The following is a 20108-nucleotide window of genomic DNA, read 5'->3' on the forward strand; positions in this document are numbered from 1 at the left end:
ATGGGCTACCGTGCAAATGAGCTAGCCCGGCAACAGCTGTAATACTTTAGAGGACCTAGGTATGCTATTAGTTGTTGAGGGATATATATGAAGCATATAGGATGAATTGAGACATGATTTACGGGACCTATATGATGTATATGCGTTCACCTTAAACGCGAAGCCTGTGTCTTTGCTTTCTCACGCTACGTTTTTGTATCTAGAGTCAACTATAGTTATTCGTAATATCGATTATGTCTTTCGAGAACTATTCACCTCCATATATACGTGAAACCCTCACAATTGTTCCTAGAGATAGTAACCTAAGCTCCTAGGATACCACCTCTCGTTCCCTAGAGCTATATAGTTTAGCCCCGGGAGCTATAGGCACTCTAGGAACTATGATTTCTATTCCTAGGAGCAATCAATAGCGTGCCTAGGAACCACGCCATAAATCCCCGGGTCGTATATGATCCTAGAAACGGGAGGGGTTCTCGCGACATAAACTGTGGGATCTATAATCAGTAATCAATATTAGGAATATAAATTAAAATACGGGCAACAGAAAAGCAAAGGTGATTAACCGGGCAAACATATGGTGTAAAGACGCCGTTTGAAGAGAGAAATGATGTTAATAAACGATAAGATACAACGGTTATTTGGGAGTTGTCTCAACGATGCTTTCCACTACCAACTAATTGGTTGTCTTGAAAAAATCTTACAGCATATGTCAAAGAATCAAAAAGCTACTCCCACAAACCTTCCCCGCCGCCTTCCTGAATCTAGGAATATGAAGGCCAGGGATAACGATGGGAGCCGAGACAGCGACTGCCTTGATGGAAGTAGAAGGGTCAGCTGAAGAAATGGGCTGGATTGCTTGGTGAAACCGATGAGTCCCCGCGGATATCGAAATAACGCCAAAGTGTAAGACGCCGAGCCCGCACCTTTGCAAGAACATTCGTATTATTCCGCCTAGATACTCCGGTAAAACTCACAATATGTACTAGTATGTCTCGGCATTACGGTTCGAGAAACGATCCACGCCTCAAAAGTGGCACTGCAAAGGAGCCTGCCCTGGGCACGGTGCCTGAGGCTGAAGCATATCTTATACGAGGCAGAACCCGCGATGCTTTCCGAGAAAACTACCAAAAGAGGCTGAATACGAGGATAGGCGGTCTTGGCAGGGAGATCATATCGCGATTTGGCGCGGAACAATACGTGAAAGTATAGGTATATAGGCAAGGCAGAGAGACGAAAATGAATCGAAAAAAATTCTACGTTCTCCGTAGATTCAATCTCCACGATGTGGTCTTCGTCGTTGTCGAACGGCCTCTTCCTCCCTCTCGCCCTACTATTTACATCTGCCACTGCAGACGACAAATACAACAACCGCCTCGATACAACAGCCACAAACGCAGGCCCTCTAACAACAGTCTTCACACCGGCTGCGTCATGCGCTACCCCCCGCACAGTCGCTAACTACGGATACCCATCTCTACTACAAGGCTGCGAAGGTCCATACGGAGGCGAGTGCTGTCCAGAAGGATGGAAATACAATGCATATTTTAGTCCCGGCCGTTGTCCAACGTCATACAAGACCTGTACATTGCCTACAGGCGCGCAACGCGCAGAGACGACGGCATATTGCTGTCCAGAGTAAGAGCACCGCCTGCCTTCCCCGAATACCAAATTAGACTATCCTAACAACAAACACTAGCGGCTTCGAATGCAAAGGCCAGAATTACTGCGCAAAATCCTTCAACACAATCTCTACAATGACATACGTGGATGCAACACTCTCAACACAGCGCAAGATCTACGGTATCACGGCATCGCCCATCCAGATTCGGTTCAAGGCTGCTCAGTCGACGATCGTGCCTGTGCCGACTGACTCGCTGAGCCTTCCGCGCCGGTTCCTATATACACATGAGAAGATTGGGATTGGGATTGGAGTTCCGATTGCTGTTGCGCTTTTGACGATTGGGTTCTTCTGGTGGAGACGGAGTAGGGTGAGGAGGTTGAGGACGGAGGCTGAGCCGCTTATTTCTGTGTCTGGAGCTGGATCTGGGTCTGAGTCTGAGTCCGAGTCCCTGCCGGAGGATATGCCGCCGCCTTATTTTGGTCCTGCGGCTGGTCCTGCGGCTGGTCCTGCTGCTGGTCCTGCTGCTGGTTCTGCTGCTGCTGGGGTGGATGGGGGGTCAATGTTGGAGAGGTTGACGGGGGATGGTAAGCGGCCTTCTTGATTTGGTTGGATTTTTGTAATGCACTACTTTGGAAGACAAGGCTTTTTCCATCTACAATACTATTTGCGTATACAAGACTGTTGACATGGAGTTTTCTCCTTCACCTCGCTCATTTCAAGATGACAAGACATAGCAGAGGGCCCAATGTAAGAAGTTACTATGAACACGGCTAAAAGAAGGAGGGATAAGGTAGTCCATTTCTAGAGATATTTGGATTGATAAAGACAGAAGTTTGCGGACGTTGTTTCGATCAGTTATCAAGTCAACTTGGTGTATGTTGTATGAAGGTTGTTCAGTGTACAGCGAGCGAAAAAGTGGCTCGTGCGGACTTTCAGGATGGCGAAACGCGTTTTGAGCAATGTAAATGAGCCCAGAGTCTTTGGCTACTTTTTTGGGGGGTTTTTGGGTGGAGACCAAAGAGGCAGCGAGGGACCTACGCTACGCGACAGTCCGCCTTGGGGGCCAGGATGGGGGCCAAACGGCGCACGGATCTCGCATTCCCTCTTCTCAACCGGTCCAATTGGATGTCAAAGACTGCCAAGTTTTGTTGGCCCCTTGACTGGCGATCATACCGTTTCAACATCGTGCTAGCGTTTCATGGCTTACCTTTATTGGTCGATTCCGTGAGGCTGGAAAGTGGGACTCTGCAGCGATCGGTGCTGGCAATACGGCGTACATAAGATGACCGACCCCCGAACGGAAGAACAATGAGCTGCCTCCATCCATGGCTGAAAGATGGATCCTCATAAGCATGCCACAACGACTCAGATCTTCAATCAAGAACTTCGATTTGAGTCGCCCTGTGCCGGCGGTCGAGCATCCTCCAGAGTGGGTTCGCAGCACACAATAGACTTGACTGTTCTCGGAGATCACAATGACCATGATGACCCTCAATCGCAATCACTCGTTGCAGGGACTGATCATAATGGAATCCATATTCAGGCGCCATCCCCCTCCAAATCTGGAGGCTGGGCTTCACTTGATGATACATGGCTTCTCGAGTGCCTCGCGATGGTGTTCAGCTTCGCTTCGTTCATTGCAATCATCATTATTCTGGTAGTCTACGACCAGAAGCCGTCCCCCAATTTGTCTTATGGGCTGACACTCAACACGATCGTCTCTTTGCTAGCCACAGCATCCCGATCATCATTACTTTTCGCAGTAGCCGCGGCAGTAGGCCAATTGAAGTGGATCTGGTTCCAGCGTAGGGAACAGCCCATCTCAGACATGCAGTCCTTCGACGATGCGACTCGAGGGCCGCTGGGCTCTTTGACTCTTCTCTTCCAGCACCGTGGGCTCTCGCTTGCCTCCCTGGGGGCTATTGTTACCGTACTTGCGGTGGCTTTAGATCCTTTCATGCAGCAGATTCTAAGCTACCCCGTTCAACAAACACCCGGCAGCACAGCTCAAGCGACGATGCCCCAGGCGCAGACCTTTGCGCCAAACGCGAACTATGCGTCCTTCACGCAATACTACAACGCTGCTCTTTGGAACACGGATTTTCCAGTCAATCCCACTTGCCCATCCGGAAACTGTACCTGGCCCGAATTCCAGTCCCTGGGCTTTTGCAGCAAATGTCAGGATGTGACCGACTCGGCCATCCTCTACGACTGTGATCAGTGGACGGAACCTGAAATCAACGATACTGATAGCGCCCTTCATGGCGTGAAGTATAGCTGCTCTGTGAATACCGGACACGGGGGAAACGGTACCGTGGTCGTTTTATATCTTCCCACGAGCATATTGATCCCGACAAACGTCGTGTGGTCACTTGTTGAAATAAAACTAGGGTCTTTCCTGGGCGTAAATTATCCGGTTTATGTCTTCGCGCATGCCAAACTCGAAGTCGAAGCCAATACCAACCTCACAAAGTTGGTCCGCGGGCTTCGCATTAGCAGCGTTCAGGAATGCGTTCTTTCCTTCTGCCTGAGGACATATAATGTTTCTGTCTCTTCCGGCACGCCACAGGTCAATGTCACCTCGGTTGACTACGGGCAGCGATTCACTGAAAACCTTCCCAGCTACAAAGAATCCTTTTACGCTGATATAGATTGCTGGAGGCCTACCGATCGGTCTGGTCCATTCGATTTTATCAAGCTCTCCACGGGTAATTGGGCCGATACTAAGCAATTCGCTTTTTGTCTCCGAGCGAACGAAGCAAATTGGACTAGCAGTGGGTTTAATTCTCTCGCTCATCTCTCTTCGGGAAGTCCATTTTTGGGGTATGCAGATGTGATTTACATGTTCGACAATAGTACCTCGATGTGGACGAAAGGCGAAAGCGCCAGCAATAACGCTGATTACGGAGCTGCATTTGACAGAGTCATCGACTACGGTCTTGGGTCGGTGCTGTCAGACATCGCTGCAGCTCTCACCAAATACACTTTGGAAACCAGCAACGCGAGGGCTACCGGCACGGCCATGCTGACGCAGGCATTCGTCAAGGTATCTTGGCAGTGGCTGACCTTCCCGTCTGTGCTTCTTGTCGCCGGCTTTGCTTTTTGGATCTCGACGATGATGATCAACCGACAACGGCGACTCGGCCTATGGAAGTCATCTATCTTACCCATACTCTATAATGGCGCTGAGAAGATTGATCAAGGGCTCAATGGCTCTGGCCCTGCATCCGATTACACTAAAATCAGCCAGATGAGTCAGTTTGCACAAAATATTCGTGTGAGACTGGAAGATATGACGGACGGTCGACTGCAGCTAGAACGAAACAAGTGAAATGACATGCCAATAGTATAGCACAATCAAATCACGACGGACAGATATGTTTGTTTAACATCACTGGCAGGCTCAGAGAGAGCCTAGTAGTAGAAAACTGTCCAAAAAGCCACCCTTATATAAGGGCTATTGTACAATTTTATACTTTTCCCTTAGACTCTATGCCGCGCGCACTCTGGGTCAGGCTGGGGTTCTTCCGCCCCTGATTGGCGGTAGGTCAGTGCCCCGATAGCCCCAGGTGCGTGTCCCGTCACCCGGTCCCCGGGTTCACGTCGGGTCTCGCTGAAAATTGCGCCCGTTCTATATCACTAGTCACTCGAGGACCTGCGAAAGTTTGAGCCCGATCCGACCAGGACTGGTGGTGTGGTATATGATCAAGTTGGGTGAGAATTTTTGGATGGGGTGCGACAGACGGGCTTCTGTACCGTAACGCTAGTATCGTAGCTTAACTATGGTGGCCCCGTATCTTACACCCGGCGCCCGCCGCCATCTACAGTGTTTCATATAAGTATTTGGCCTCCGATACACTTTTGATGACTGCTGGGTAGAAACCTCAGGAATTCAATTCAATTTAATAGCTAGTATGCCAGCCCTCATACTTAATAACATCAGCCACTCTATGGGTCATAGTCTCGGAGAGATGCTTGAAAATCTCAATGTCTAGCGTTTCCCATGCTTCTTGCGCAGCATTAAGTAATAATTCTAGCGTATTTCCATTATTTGGTAGGTGCATAAGCCCAGCTAAACATAGCCTGCAAATCCGTCGAACTACACCACACACGTCCCAAGCTTATTGGGTCTGATACTGGTCCAAGCAACCAAGCAAAACATTTGCACCTCAGTCCCTATCCTCGACTCCCAGTATCTCAAACCCAATTGTCAATACCTACGACTTCAACTAGACAAGGCGCGTGGGCCTGGCACCAGGGCTACCAGAGGCACCAGGAGGAGGACCACCAGATCCGCCACCGGCTCCAGAATTCTCATTCGCAACTCCACCATCCTCAGTGTTATAAGCTGCGGGAGTGACATCTCTGTCCTTGGTAGGATCAATGCCAACAGAGATCCAAGCGAAGATCCCGTCTGAGACGTCATCGCCGAGATAAACGTATTCCATGAATGGGTCGATGGTTTCGGCTTCTCCGGCGAGGATGCCGTCTTCGGCGTTGGTTGTTAGTTGCTGTGTGTTTGTTGAGTATGGTGTGGTTTTCTCGACGGCTGTTATTAGGTCCTGGTCAAAGAAGGTTTGTCCGACATATGACGAGTGCGTGGTATATAGACCGGAGATTGTGCCGTTGGCGAGGACTTCGGTTTCGTTGGTTGGATGGGTGAGAACTTTTAGGATAAGTTAGTTTTTAAAACACTTGAACAAGCGTAGACCGATTTGTATATGGTGGTGTGAAGATGTTATGGCTGGGTAACATACTGTGAATGTGAGCCGTCCGGCCAGTGTAGTGACCAGGGAAGATGGATTCAAAGTGGACAACACCATCTTCGTCACTCGCTTGGATACCTCGCAGCCAGGTAGTATTGATATTGCCCTCATCAGAAGAGTCACCGTTTCCTCCGGCAATGATGCCTGAGTAGACGCCCTGTCACCATCATCGTTAGTTTATTCTCGGTCATAATTTAAGCATACATAGAAGGGCAATTAGAGAGGTAATCAACTCACAGTCGCATTGCAATGCCACAAATCCATGTAGATATCCGGAAGTGGGTCACAAGTGTTGGTGTCAATCAGCTGGATGTCCAAGTAAAGAGGAACACCCGCTTGAGACTCCACGATATCCTCACGAACCAGTTCGCCCGAGACATCTGTGTTATATCAGTGAACTGAAATGATACCGTGTGGGGTGGGATTGGCTAACAGTAGGGTCCCTGAGTGACATCCGGAGCAAGAATGCAGGTTCCTCCAGATCCGAACAAAACGCTCGGGTCGGTGGAGAGATCCACGCCGGTAAGGTTGGAGTGATGCGAGATATTCAGATCATCAGTGAGGCTACGTGCCTTGAGGTAATAGCCAGCTATGAAGACCATTAGTGTTTGTTAATGGACGCTACAGGCCTTGGCTTAAGGACATACCAGAATCAATGCCACGGCGACGGCGCAGATGCTTGACGGCCGTCTCGCGGCGCGCGACGCTCCGTCTCTCATGGCCCCTAGATTTCAGCTTAGATGTACACTGGGAAAGACTGCGTGAGTGGATGGGGGCGTTCTGGAGGAACGCAGCCCGCTCAGCAGCTTCGGCCTTGACATCATGGCCTGGATGAGCGGAAACAAGGCCAGTCAAGCCAATCAGACCAACGTAGATAATGGATGCAAGGTAGACCATGATTGACGTTCCAATTGAGGATGAGAATCAAAAAGAAGATTTGATTTGACTCAGGGTACTCTGGAATGTTATTTGAATGAAGATGGTATTGTTTGCAGGTTCATCAGTAGTCTTTTATATCTTTCTTGCGACTTAATGGCGCACATTCAAAGACGGAGGGCAACTCCATTGAGAATAGCCTCGGATGACACAATCTCCTTCTTTCATGAAGCTGACGACGAAGGTTGGGGCCCCATGTCTGCTTCGACAAATAGGACACGGCGCATTTCTCAGAAGGACACCGCTTCAGAACTGGCGTCGGACCTCCATAGTGCATTAATGAAGGCGAGGCAGCCTTATTTCAAGGACCGTGAAATTGGCTGCGGTTGATTGGATTGCGATGGCCGAAGAAGGAGGTAACAAGACGGCATTCCGAGCAAACAGATGCTCAACCCTGGTCGATCATCCTTCACTAACGCCGGCCAAGAAATACTGAATCTTTAGCCCTCGGTGAGTCAGCGGAGAAGCAGGGAGCAATGCCGGATATTGCAGTTGCAGAATAGGACGTTGAGCGGTTTGGCCATCACCTGGGAGGTGTTCCAAATGACAGGACCCCACGTAACGAATTCTCCAGAGCTCGATTGTTGGTGTTTTGTCTTGCGATGTTAAGTCATCATCCAGTCGTGCCAACTCATAGAAAATGGCAGTTATAGACATCAAAGACAAAATATTTCTGTTCGCATTGGCGAAGATCCTCGGTAGTGCGTCGGTGATCCGTTCCTGACTCCTCACGCATCAGCTCCGATGTCAAACGTGACAGACAAGTTCCCTGTTGATAGACCAATCAATTACTATGCATAAGTAATATAAGTGCAGAACAAGACAGGGTATGCCCCTCAGGGGTCATAGTTGTAACATGGATGGTAGGCGTATTTAACTTGGCACCTCCTTCCCGCGACAATAAGGGGCGGGCTATGCAGAAATTGGGCAAGACTGTTGTTTCGCCAAGACACAGAAAACCACACAATCCTTGGCAATTGCTTGCAAACGTCTTGCAGTTCCACTTGCTGCAGTATGTTGCATTTGTCCAGCGTGGCTGAGGTTGGTGGTGTTACCCGCCGGTATGGCGTCGAAGATTTATCAGTAACTACACGGCTTTACCAGAGAAGAGTTATATCACGATAATAATTAGTCGATTATAATACATACAGCTTCGTGGATATTTAAACAATGACACATCAAACGTCAACACATGGTAGAGACAGTAAGAGGCTGAGCCGCTTAAGGCAAGCATAGAGTAAAACTCAAAAGGGTAAATCAAAAAGACCACCATATCAGAGCCAGTCTGATAGCTTAGACCTCCTGCTGGGTGACAGTAGGTCCCACAACCTTCTTCTCGTCGACGAGGCCGATCTCGGCGGTGAAGGTGGAGTGAGGCTTCCACTTGGCGGAGGTGCGGGGGGTGGTCTCCTCCATCATCTTGTCGACCTGCTCCAGGGTAAGACCCTTGGTCTCGGGGATCAGGAAGTAGGTGTAGATAAAGGCGCAGGTGCAGAGAGAGCCCCAGATGAAGAAAACCTTGGCGCCGAGGTTACCCTTGTCGGCGTCGACCATGTAGGGGGTGATGACGGCGATGATCTGTTGGGAAGGTTAGTGTATCATTCGTGTTTCAAGGGATGGGAGGATGCTTACGCAGTTCCAGAGCCAGTTAGAGGCGGTCGAGAGGGCAACACCACGGGAACGGATGGGCAGAGGGTAGATTTCACCGATCACAACCCAGGCACCGGGGCCCCAGGTGCTGGCGAAGAAGAAGATGTAGATGCAGATAAAGGCGATCATGGCGCTGACAGCCTTGGAGTTGCCGCCGTCGGTGACACCAATGATGGCGACAATGAACTGACAGACGACCATGCCTAGGGCACCCCACAGGAGGAGGGGGCGACGGCCAACCTTCTCAATGGTGTAGAAGGAGACGGGAGTGGAGACGACGTTGACAATGGTGGTGATCATGCTCAGCAGGAAAGGATCCTGGATTGTGCCAAGCTGCTTGAAGAAGGTGGTGCCGAAGTAGAAGACGAAGTTGACACCAGTCCACTGCTGCATCATCTGCAGGGAGGTACCGAGAATGGTGCGGCGCAGGTTGCTGTTGGGCTCCCAGAGACTGCCGCTGAAGCAGCTGAACCAGGTGGTGAAGTATCCACCCTGAGGGATGTGCAGCATCTCATACTGGTTGTTGGCGTCGATCTCATCCAGCTCCAGGGTAACGAACTCGGAGTCAGCAGGTTGGCCACGAATACGGGCAAGCACATCACGAGCCTTCTCCTTCTGGCCCTTGCGGATGAAGTAACGAGGAGACTCGGGCAGCACGAACAGGCCGATGGCCAAGATCACAGCCCAGAGCATCTGGAGGGCAATGGGAATGCGGTAGGCACCGGTATCCTGACGGTTCTGAGTGGCATAGTCGACGCAGGAGGCCAGCATGAGACCGATGGTGATGCAGAACTGGTATCCGGAAACGATGGCACCACGGACCTTGCGCGGGGCAATCTCCGACATGTAGAGAACGATAATGGCAGAGACGAAACCGATACCGAACCCAGCAATCAGGCGACCGGCAACGAGCAGACCCAGGCTGCTAGCAGCAGTCTGCAGAACGACACCAACGATGAAAATGCCACATCCGGAGATGATGGTAGTCCGACGACCAAACCAATCAGCCAGATCACCAGCAATCAAAGCACCAAAGAATGTTCCAGCAGATAGAATAGAGACAATGAGCGATTTTCTTGAGGCGGGGATGACGAAGAGGTCCGAGGGAGTAGTAGCGGGGTCCTATTCATAATCAGTGGAAGTTTCAGGATGCCAGATTAAAGTTCACTCACGAGATTCTCATACTGCTGAATGAAGTAGGGCATTCCCAGAACACCGGAGATATAACCAGAATCATATCCGAAGAATATACCACCAAAGGCAGCAAAGGCACACATCAAGTAGGCCTTGAATGTGACCGGAGCCTCGACACGCATGGTGTCCGCAGGCGAGGAGATGACTCCACCACCAGGCATGGTAAGGAGATGTTCAAGACAAAATCCAAAGGGGTTATAAAAATCTTGAAAGAGATTGATATGTGATAGTAAGAAAGAGATGTGAAAGGAATACAAAAAAGTATAGAGACTGGGGGGGAGGACTGCGAGATTTATACAGGGAGGGGCCCGCTAAAGCATCAATCCCCAGACCCCATGGTCAGGGAAAAAAAAAGCGGAAAAAGCAAAAAAAAGCGTAACTAGTCCAGCTTTGGCCTCGGGGTTGGACTGTCGGCTCACACCAACATCGGCTGCAGGAAGAAGAGGCCAAGTCGGCTGGAAGTATAGGAAACCGGGGAAGTCGATGCTGATTGGGTGACAGGCGACTCCGGGGAAAGAACGATGGAACTCGGACTGTGATTGGTCAAGGTAGGGCCTGAACCACCAAACAGAGTCTCGGGCTGGACGCTCGGCTCCGGCGACACTATCCCCTTTGGGCCTGGGGTCCGGGGATTTTCCCTTCTGATTTGTCAGTTCCCTGTGGGCCACGTGCCTTCGAAGTTTTTTCTCTCCCCCTTTTGAACGCGTTGACTCTAGTTTGCCTCTCGTTTTATTTTTATTCCTCGTTTATTTTTATTCTTCTCTTCTATTTAGCGGCAAATACCAAACCCGCTTGGGCCTGCTGACCTGGACCGAATTTGCAACTGCCGTTCTCCCGTTAGCCTGCCCTTCAATGTCACATCGCCAGCCGTCTCAAAGCACAGACCTTATGGACGCCACGAAATATCACTTTCCTTAGTGAGAAAAGGAAAGGGTCTTGGCGTAAAGCGGGCTGACTCTATACAGTAAGATATTGGTGTGCTTTTGGAAGAACCTTGGAATCTACCTATAGTCGGGGAGTAAAGAAATCTAGATTTTAAGATAGACCGTGAATCGAGGCAATGATAGACCATGATAGACCGATCAACATGTCAGTGATCTCGGGCATAACCGAGCCTGGGGCAAATGGTTCCACCCCCAGACAAGATTCCTGGCTTTTCTCTCCGGGGGAATCAACCAACCACAGGAGTCACTTACCGCTGTTGGGTCTTGGCCTGAAATTTCCTGCTGTGAGTAATTTCGCCACGGGTAATTATCGGGCCCCAATCTCTGATTTCCTTGGCGCACAGTTTCAAGGTGGCATGCTATTCGTACTATGTATGGTTACTGTACACTCCCAACTGCCGTCCCCTGTCATGGCCAAATCTGGCAAATGCTACATGAACTGGTCTGAGCGTCTAGTGGTTTTGGACCCCGTCGCTTGTCATGACCATAATAGGTGTTCCCAGTGGGCCATGTGGCCTCGTCCTGGGGACCGGGGGTAAGTGGATACGACTCTGCCGTGACATTCTCCAGATGCCCGACCGAGAACTGGTTATCCCCGTATTTCGCGAGCCGAGGAACATGGTCCGATGCTTCCATGCCGGTGAGCCAATTTCGTTAGATTAGGTCTCAATTGTGGTTGCAGTGGGCCTGTTGCGAAAGACTGGACCATGTTGAAAGGTGCTCGGTACTTTCCGAGGCATAGTAGACCCAGAACGCGGAGATACTCCGGATTCCAGGTTTTTCTGGGGATACCCCATGTGTTTCCTCTGTTTTCTCTGTTTTCTCACCGGCGATGACTAGAAGTTCCCAGTTTGGCCCTGGTAGAGTCGTCATCCTATCGGCCGAACCACCGCGAGCGACGTTACACTTCAGCGGCAATCCTGACCGGCAGTCAATCCACATTCTTACTCGACGATGAGAGCTCTATGCGGACTTTCATGTCCCTCATCGAATGATTCAAAATTAAATCCTGGTCTATAACAACCAAGAAACTCCCCTTTCATCCGACTCCGTGGGACAGGCTACCGATACTGGATGTCAAGACCGGCCAACCGGCTATTCTGTCGCCATTCCTCAATGGTTTCGACGTAGCTCTTGATCCCCTGTCCCCATATGCAAGAGCGTGCGGCTTTGAAACCCTCGCTTTCATCGAGCTGAAGCCCTTCTCGGTTGTAATAACCAGGGGTGCAGTGACCGACACCTGCAAGTGCTCGTGCTCTCATCAACACCTGTGTCGTCCATTCTTCCTCCTCGGTGTAGCTGGGCTCAACATTAAACCTTGTCGTCCCTGAGTTGCCCCTGTCTGCTTCCGAGATTATCTATGCAACATGAATGGCTAGCTGATCGAGAAGATAGACCCGATTGGCAGTGGCACCTGCTTGGTACGGACCTGGAAAGAACAGATTGGGGAACCCGGACGTCATTATACCATGCAGTGAGGCCATTCCATCTTGCCGCCATTTCTGTTGCAGGGTCTGGTTGCCGCGTCCGACGATAGGCACATGTTCAACAACATTACCGTTACTCCCAACTCTGTATCCTGTGCCGAAGATGATAGTGCCACATTGTATCCTGTCCCATCCACAACCATACCGCGATCTGACAGCGTTTGGACGCCTTTTCCCTTTGTGTCTATCAATGAGACATTGGGTCGATTGAAGGTTGCTAGGAAGTTGTCACTAAAGCACGGCCGTTTGCACCAACGGGGATACCACGGTTTCAATAGCTCTGCAGTTGCTGGGTCTGTGACCGTCGCCTCAATGCGATGATGAATTCTTTCCTGGTGATGCAAGTCCAGCTTTTCCATCTGTGTCAGGTACTGGGGTTGAAGACTTGAGCGACTACCAATTAGTGCGCTGAACGTGTGCAGTCTGGTCCACGCATCGTCCACCAAATTGACATCTGGCACTTGAGGGTCATTAGATATGAAGGAGTTGAAGTTTTCCATACGTCCTCGTTGCCATCCAGAGCCCTTTTCCTGGACCATCGTTTTCCACCAAGTGAGATCTGTGACAGAATTTTCCCGACCATCCACGGACGATGGCGTACGCTGGAAGATAGTAACCTTTTTCGCCCACTGAGCCAAGTGTGGAATTACCTGGACTGCAGTTGCACCTGTTCCCACAAACCCGACCGTCTTGTCGTGTAATTTGTCCATTGTGGGATTGTCTGGGCTTCCTCTGGTGCAAGTGTAGTCCCAGCGCGATGTATGGAAAACATGACCCTTGTATGTGTCAAGGCCATACAGCTTAGGTATCTTTGGGAAGTCCAGCAGACCGTTGGCCATGATGACAATATCTGATTTCAGAATCGTAGGTAAGTGATTTTTCGTTGTTATGTGTACTTTCCACTGGGCATCCTCGTCATTCCAATCCATTCCATCGACTTTCGTTCCGAAGAAGGCCCGATTCTTGAGCTTCCATTGATTGGCGATTCGTTCCGCGTGCTCTTTCAGCTCGGTCCCAGAGACATATTTGTGCGAGGGCGTGTAATTCGTCTCATCCAACAAGGGCATGTAGGTGTAACTTTCAACATCACATGTCAAGCCAGGATATTTATTCCACCGCCATGTCCCTCCGAAGCCACCAGCTTTGTCCACAAGCAGTAATTCATTGGGCTGGCAAAGGCCAGTTTGAAGTAGACGAACTGCGAATAGTAGTCCCCCGAAGCCAGCACCAACAATGAGAACTCGGGAATCCTTTTGCTGGTCCAGATTATTGTCGATCGCAATCTTCTCTGCTGGCTGAAGGTCTGGCGCAGGTTCATCAACGAAGTTCACGTACTGCGTAAAACCGTCTGGTCGCAGTCGTCTCTCCCGTTCCGAATCATATCGTTGGTGAACCTCTTGCATCTTCAATTCGCTGGGCTCGGGCATTCCCACTGCTGGATCATTGATAGTAGCACCTGTCTCTTCATAGTTGATGCTTGGTTCTCCCATGGTGACGGATCATAGAATGCTTTCTCGGAATGAGTGCTGCTGGATCATTGAGAATAGCACCTGTCTCTTATAGCTGATTCTAGGTTCTTTCATCGTGATGGATCATAGATAGACTATCTCGGAATGAGCGTTTGTTAAATCCTATTTAACGAGCAAACCGCTTGCGTCAATATATGTATATATATGTATATCTGTGCATACATTGACACTAGGGGATAAACTTGTGTGTTGCACAAGACAATCTTTAACAATCAACTCAATCTCCAAACAAAATCAGATCATACAGGGCTATGCTACATTTGGATTTATTTTGCTAGCCTCGTAATTTGGTCGGCAATCTATAGTACAGGGCCATTGAGCAGGATGACCCCAGCAATGTCTATTGGCTGCTGTGCATTATTCTAAAATCCAAGTACCGTAGTGATTCGGGATGCTGAAGTATAGCAAAAGTATTTACTTCGTATTGTTTCTATTTCCAATGGTCAGCAAAACGTGAATTATGAACCCTGTGATCACCTTTAATGCTCATTAAACGCCCTTAGGGCACCGGCAGATCTCCAGCGTGCAGAAAATGTTTCGCTGGCTCCAAGGACGTCATTGAGCTCGGAATTGTAGAGCTACCAGCACCCATTGGCCCGGCAGGTCTTAGCTCCCATTTGTCCCTGTTTGGCCTCGCATTTTGGGTCCGCACAAGGTTTAGTTTGGTGAGAAATGATCATTGCCAAATACATCACGCGATGTGATTTGAGCTGCTCCAGCTGTATGCGCTAAAAAGAGGGTCTCAGGATCCTGCAGCCGCATGAGAACATGTCTTACGTAAGGCTTGTGCCTGGCAGCAATGTGGAAGTTTACGATTTCTAAATTCAATTTTAAGCTATGATGGTATACCGATCGCGTCTACTTCTAGCTCTGGGGGCTTTATCTTCCTTGGCGCTCTCTGAGAAAGTCGGCTACTTTGATGCATCGGCTTGCGCAGATTCCAACGGTTTCACGTCCTGCTACAAAGATGCAGATACTGTGTACACAAATTGTGTAAACAAGAACTGTGCTGGTGGAAGTCAAGCATGCTCTGACTCATGCGGTGGAAGTACCACCTGCATGAACAAGCAATGCCCTGGGCTGGGCAGTGACTGTATCGGTGCCTGCGAATGCGCCAAGTTCGCACACCAAATTGACTGTGTTAGTGCAAGCTGTTGGAACGAGGTCAGACTCATGGCAATTCAATTCTTAATCATTTCCCTGACACTTCTACAGGTCTACACTTGCGAGTACCAGAATACCGTCGGAGATTTCTTTACTTACTGCACCAATCCTAATTATGATACTGTTCCATTCTAGCCAGCACCCGACGATGCCCCTGATTCCTGTTCTTGCAACCTTGGAAAGATTGTAAAGAAAGAGTGTTTGATTACGCTCCAGATGACAGAGTGTAGCAACAACATGACCAACCTCGACCAACTTACTGATACCGACGCGATCGTGGATTATGGGAAAGCTTGCATATGCTGCGAATTAAGTGCTTTTGTCTCTACGTACGTTGAAAGCCTTGAAATTTAGTACTCCAATCTCTCAGTTTACCATGTTGTACAGCATCTACGACACCTGCCCCAACGCGAAGCCTTCTCTACTTGGTGTGGACGCGTGGAATGAGGCAGTCTTTGCACCTAACGATTGGGAAGAGTGTGGACCATATCTCGAGTCATATGATTGTGCGGGCGACTTAGGATACGGTCGTACTGACGCCGGTGCAATCAGCAAATTCTACCAGCAAAGCAGCATGCCATCTAATGGTACTGAGACCTCGTCCAACAAGGACGATGTGGTTTCCGCCCCGGTCAGTGGTTATATTTTCACGTGGACCTTTGGCCACTCTATGAATGCAGTGTTACACACTGTTACTGTGACTTCGGCAGACGCAGTTGTCACCAGGAAGGCCACTGGGGGCAGTTCGGCAACAAGTGCTGCTACTGCTACTGGTGCGGCTGCGGAGAGCACACAGCCTGGAGTCGGATCCTCCTCGGCTATTTCCCTCTGGACTATCACTGGCAGTGTTGGTGTCTTGGCCTGGTTGGCTTTTTTAATCTTGAAGTACTAAGCCCTGGGTAAAGATGAAACATAAATTGTGGTTTGTGAAAGGGGTATTCATAAATGCAATTGAGATGAATCACGTTTATAATACAAGAATGTAAATGTCGCCCTCGCTCCTATAAATACAAAGAACCAAGACCTATCGATAATGTACAAAGTTATATTTTACAATGGGGCTAGTCACTTAGCCGCCACTTAGGCACCAGTGACCCTTAGCACAAACTCATACACGCCAAGCGTGATAATGGCTGACGGTAAGGAACGGACCATATGGGGAGCTAGACCTCCATACAAGCCCGCCATACCTTCTTCTTTGGCGACGGTACGGAAGCATTGTACCAGGCCCGTGTATTTAGGCCGGCCATGCTCCACCGGTGCCTGGCGCAGTCTTGTTCGAATAACCTAAGGATGTTAGTATGAGCTTGAGACTCAGACAATTGCCTCGAAATGGCGTACCTCATGAGGATATGTAATTAGACCTGCCACGAGCTTAGCAGAACTTGCAGCGCCACTGGTACTAATCCAATGACAAACTTCGTCCCAAAAAGGTGTCCGTGTTCCCTCAGTGGCTGCCAACGACCGACTGAGACCAGTTTTCAACCGTTCATAGAGCACTAGGTGTAGAGCTGTTTCAATCGAGCCGAGGTAGCTTGCGCTCATTCCTCTGTAAAGACCTGCTATTCCCTCGTTTCGTAGGACTTGCCTGATGCAATCCATGCTATTGCGATATCGACGGCCACCGGTGCTTGTTTTGTCAAGTTGTAGCCGTGTTTTGATCAGCCATATTGGATTTGTTGCTGTAGATGTTGCTAGCCCTGCGCAGATTGCAGCCTGGGCGTGAACGATGGGAGAGTCTTCCGTGTGTCCCATTATGTGAGCCCCAACACGCTTGCAATTCCCGTAGACGTAAAATTTGATGGCGGTCGCTGGGACTACGCCCGCTATGCTTGGGCCGAGGCCTCGGAAAAATGCTCGCCAGCCTTCAGCACGATATATGGAGTTGATAATGCGTATCGTTTTATGGTTTGATCCTTGAAGAGGCTGGTTGGCGCCCGTGTTTTGGGTTCGGTAGAAGTCGGACTGGAGACGTGTTCGTAGGACATCAAGGGGCGAAGTCACGATGGCAGTAGCCATTCCACCACTCCTATATTAGATATATCAGAAGCTTGCAAATATAATACCAGCTGGGAAAGACTTACGCGCCTGCAAGAAGGTGTACCCATGACTTGACAGTCTTCTTTGACGCAACATGGACAGGCTTGATTGGTTCTCCTGCTAAACGAGGTTCCCCTGTATGTTGATAACGAGCCTGTGCATTTCCCTCCATAATCACGTCGTTCCCAATGATGCGATGAAGGGAGAGTTTGGGAGCTGGTCTCCAAACAACTTTTTTCGGCGATAAGCTTTTCCGCGATTCTCACATGGCGATAACGTTGAATCACGTGGTTAGCCTCGAGTCACGTGCCTTTCGTGTTTTCTCGTTTCACGTGATCGGTATCACGAGTGCCTCGAGCAGGATATTACAAGCACTAGGCTACTATCTAAGGTCTTCGGCTAGTAGATCGACAGTAAGAAATATATATTATCTAGACTGGAAATGTGGTTTGACAAATCCCTCCCACTAGGTCGTTTCCACTCGAAAACCTCAACTGCTTGCCTGGGCGTCTATCCTATACGGCGTGAGGTAAAAATATATGTTTGGAATGAAAGTGGTGATCATTTGATCCAAGACAGATACTCAGTGGAAGAAGTAGAAATCTTGAACCAGAAAATAATTCAATCACTTGACTACCCAATATAGATATATAGCTCGACACGCTGTGCAGATAAAAAAAAAAAAAAAAGAACGTTCAGTCACTGAAAAAACAGAGATATAACCATTTCACTGAAAAAAATCACGCTATATCGACCGAGTTGAACCTCCCCCAAACCGATCAAACTTAGAATTTCTCAATAGATTTGAGAATAATCCGATACTTCCTTTCCAAGCGCTGTAGCTTCCTCTGAACCTGTGCGAGATACTGCTTTTCCTCTAGCTTCATACGCGCGTCGTTCTTGATGTCTATTTCATCTTTTGCTAGAATATAGTGGACATCACTTATGATATGACACCACGTCTTCGCAAAGGGGATCGTTAACTCTCTAAACACGTCTTGGGATGCAGCTGCCGCAGCCTTGGAAACTGCCCTGGAGATATTAGGGAAGAGAGTTTCACTCGCAAAGACATCCTGGATCACCTCCTGACCGAATTTCGTTTTGGTTTCAAGGACACACGAGCCTTCACGCGACATCCCGGAACGATAGGCAGGCATCATTTCATTCACAACATAGGAAGCCTCATTAGCCTCCAACGTCTTTGCACGGATTGCACTGGCGAAGGATTAGGGTAAGCATTTTCTTGACTATGGTTTGAAGCTTACCCAATCTCTGATTTCAAATCATTTCGTGATTTCTCAAAGACGCTCTTGATTTCTTCCATCCGCTGATCAATGCTGTGTACCATTGGGTATGGGAAACCATTGCCTGCAAATCAGTTAATCTACATAATAAATTCTCCTTCTGCGTCATCGATAATACTCACGGGCTAATTGTAGTTTCAGGTCTTTGAATGTTGTGATGCTAACGTCCTGAAGAGCTGTGAGTACCTTTGGAATTTCTTCATCCAGGAGGTCCCATTGGAAGTCGAGCTCTGTCCGCATTTTCCAAATGATCTCGCTATTCCAGTTTATGTGTTTCCCAGAGATGCGTGTACCCTTGCCATAATTAAGGCAGAACTGGCTGTGTTCCACTAGAGTAATGAGATTAGTTAGTCTGTGGCCAGCTAAGATTGTCCTTGCGACTAAGCGAACTCCGAAGAACAGGGGTCAGTGGGAAGACCTAATCTCTTGAGGGACCTTACACGGTGGCCACTATTAATGATGTCAGTAATCTTCAATGAGAGCCCAATATACTGCTTGAACAGTTACCTCGGCCCACTCTAAGCCCCGAGCAATGGCGGCTTCATTCCAGGCTGCATGGCGTTTATCTATAGAATGCGTTAGGTAAATGTATTTTCTTCCCTTTTACTTCGACCGCACCGAAGACATCAAGGATTAATTCACGCAGAATTTCATCAAACTGCCTCTTCGCATGCTCGATATTAACGAGTATCTTTAATCTATATCAGCATTTGATGATAAATTGCTAGAAGAGATGAGTACCAACCTTGTTTTCGAAGCCGAGAATGTTGGTCAGATCAGAACTGACTGAAGGCTTGGTCGCTCCTGGGAACATCTCACGCCCGGAGCGTAAGCTTATCGCATTCAGAATACCGGGCAGTGAAACTCGAAGAAAATGTTTGGCGTCGTGGAATCTCGCCTCCGCAGCCCTTGAGTAACAGAATTTACGCAAGTCACGAATTCCACTTAATGCAACCAGCAGGTGGCTGCTTCCACCCTGATCGTCTCCATTTTGCTTCTTATAGAGACTATTAGATACGCAGAAGACATTTAAGGAGTTGCCTTTGAATTGCTCAGCATATGCGACCTGAAGCCCGTGCTTGACGCGTTCGTTGCGCGCTGCGATGTAGAGGCCTTTCTTCCTGCTAATTATCAGCGATTGATTATTTTGGATACATAACCGATAGACCTACTGTTGCATGAGGTCACTTTGTATAACATGAAGATTTTTCCGTCTTGCTTCCTCAATCGCCGCATCTAGACCTTTCATAGAAAACAGTGGCTTGACCTGGCTAGGACCAGAAAGCTCTCTTTCAGCGCTTTCAATGTCAATATCCTGCTACCAATTAGTAGATTATCCACAGGGGGAGGGATTGCTCTGAAGGACCTCTGATCTGGTGCAGATTATCGCAATTTCCAATCCTTTCCTGGGGGAATCATCTGCTCCAAGTGGGACATTCTGAGCAATGGCGGCATGCAAGGAAGACTTCACCG

The 20108-nt window shown here is 49.0% G+C and overlaps 9 protein-coding genes across 9 annotated transcripts; 3 read left to right on the forward strand and 6 right to left on the reverse strand.

Moving 5' to 3' along the window:
- Positions 1-1282: 1282 nt before the first annotated feature.
- On the forward strand, positions 1283-2222 carry N7446_013951 (uncharacterized protein; the record flags this gene model as incomplete). The annotated part of the gene is made up of 2 exons (XM_058522690.1): positions 1283-1635; positions 1697-2222. 2 exons carry the CDS (start codon positions 1283-1285, stop codon positions 2220-2222), a joined length of 879 nt encoding a protein of 292 aa, XP_058366167.1.
- A 735-nt stretch (positions 2223-2957) lies between these two features.
- Positions 2958-4952, forward strand: N7446_013952 (DUF3176 domain-containing protein; the record flags this gene model as incomplete). The annotated part of the gene is made up of 1 exon (XM_058522691.1): positions 2958-4952. One exon carries the CDS (start codon positions 2958-2960, stop codon positions 4950-4952), a length of 1995 nt encoding a protein of 664 aa, XP_058366168.1.
- Positions 4953-5850: 898 nt separating this feature from the next.
- Positions 5851-7284, reverse strand: N7446_013953 (intradiol ring-cleavage dioxygenase; the record flags this gene model as incomplete). Its single annotated transcript, XM_058522692.1, has 5 exons — positions 5851-6287; positions 6379-6544; positions 6625-6767; positions 6821-6976; positions 7035-7284. The coding sequence occupies 5 exons, from the start codon at positions 7282-7284 to the stop codon at positions 5851-5853; spliced, it is 1152 nt and encodes a 383-aa protein (XP_058366169.1).
- A 1332-nt stretch (positions 7285-8616) lies between these two features.
- On the reverse strand, positions 8617-10328 carry N7446_013954 (sugar porter family MFS transporter; the record flags this gene model as incomplete). The annotated part of the gene is made up of 3 exons (XM_058522693.1): positions 8617-8901; positions 8956-10095; positions 10146-10328. The coding sequence occupies 3 exons, from the start codon at positions 10326-10328 to the stop codon at positions 8617-8619; spliced, it is 1608 nt and encodes a 535-aa protein (XP_058366170.1).
- A 1449-nt stretch (positions 10329-11777) lies between these two features.
- On the reverse strand, positions 11778-12053 carry N7446_013955 (uncharacterized protein; the record flags this gene model as incomplete). The annotated part of the gene is made up of 1 exon (XM_058522694.1): positions 11778-12053. One exon carries the CDS (start codon positions 12051-12053, stop codon positions 11778-11780), a length of 276 nt encoding a protein of 91 aa, XP_058366171.1.
- A 119-nt stretch (positions 12054-12172) lies between these two features.
- Positions 12173-14088, reverse strand: N7446_013956 (flavin-containing monooxygenase; the record flags this gene model as incomplete). Its single annotated transcript, XM_058522695.1, has 3 exons — positions 12173-12469; positions 12509-12690; positions 12744-14088. 3 exons carry the CDS (start codon positions 14086-14088, stop codon positions 12173-12175), a joined length of 1824 nt encoding a protein of 607 aa, XP_058366172.1.
- Positions 14089-14967: 879 nt separating this feature from the next.
- N7446_013957 (uncharacterized protein) lies at positions 14968-16183 on the forward strand (the record flags this gene model as incomplete). Its single annotated transcript, XM_058522696.1, is given in 3 exon segments — positions 14968-15414; positions 15427-15620; positions 15679-16183. 3 exon segments carry the CDS (start codon positions 14968-14970, stop codon positions 16181-16183), a joined length of 1146 nt encoding a protein of 381 aa, XP_058366173.1.
- Positions 16184-16371: 188 nt separating this feature from the next.
- N7446_013958 (uncharacterized protein) lies at positions 16372-17503 on the reverse strand (the record flags this gene model as incomplete). The annotated part of the gene is made up of 3 exons (XM_058522697.1): positions 16372-16578; positions 16633-17320; positions 17376-17503. The coding sequence occupies 3 exons, from the start codon at positions 17501-17503 to the stop codon at positions 16372-16374; spliced, it is 1023 nt and encodes a 340-aa protein (XP_058366174.1).
- Positions 17504-18116: 613 nt separating this feature from the next.
- N7446_013959 (uncharacterized protein) lies at positions 18117-19815 on the reverse strand (the record flags this gene model as incomplete). Its single annotated transcript, XM_058522698.1, has 8 exons — positions 18117-18546; positions 18597-18699; positions 18758-18964; positions 19076-19085; positions 19143-19201; positions 19254-19326; positions 19381-19756; positions 19808-19815. 8 exons carry the CDS (start codon positions 19813-19815, stop codon positions 18117-18119), a joined length of 1266 nt encoding a protein of 421 aa, XP_058366175.1.
- Positions 19816-20108: the final 293 nt, after the last annotated feature.

This window comes from Penicillium canescens (genome assembly GCF_028828765.1).
Source record: "Penicillium canescens strain IBT 15451 chromosome Unknown utg000011l_segment0_segment0, whole genome shotgun sequence".
NCBI lineage: Eukaryota > Fungi > Ascomycota > Eurotiomycetes > Eurotiales > Aspergillaceae > Penicillium > Penicillium canescens.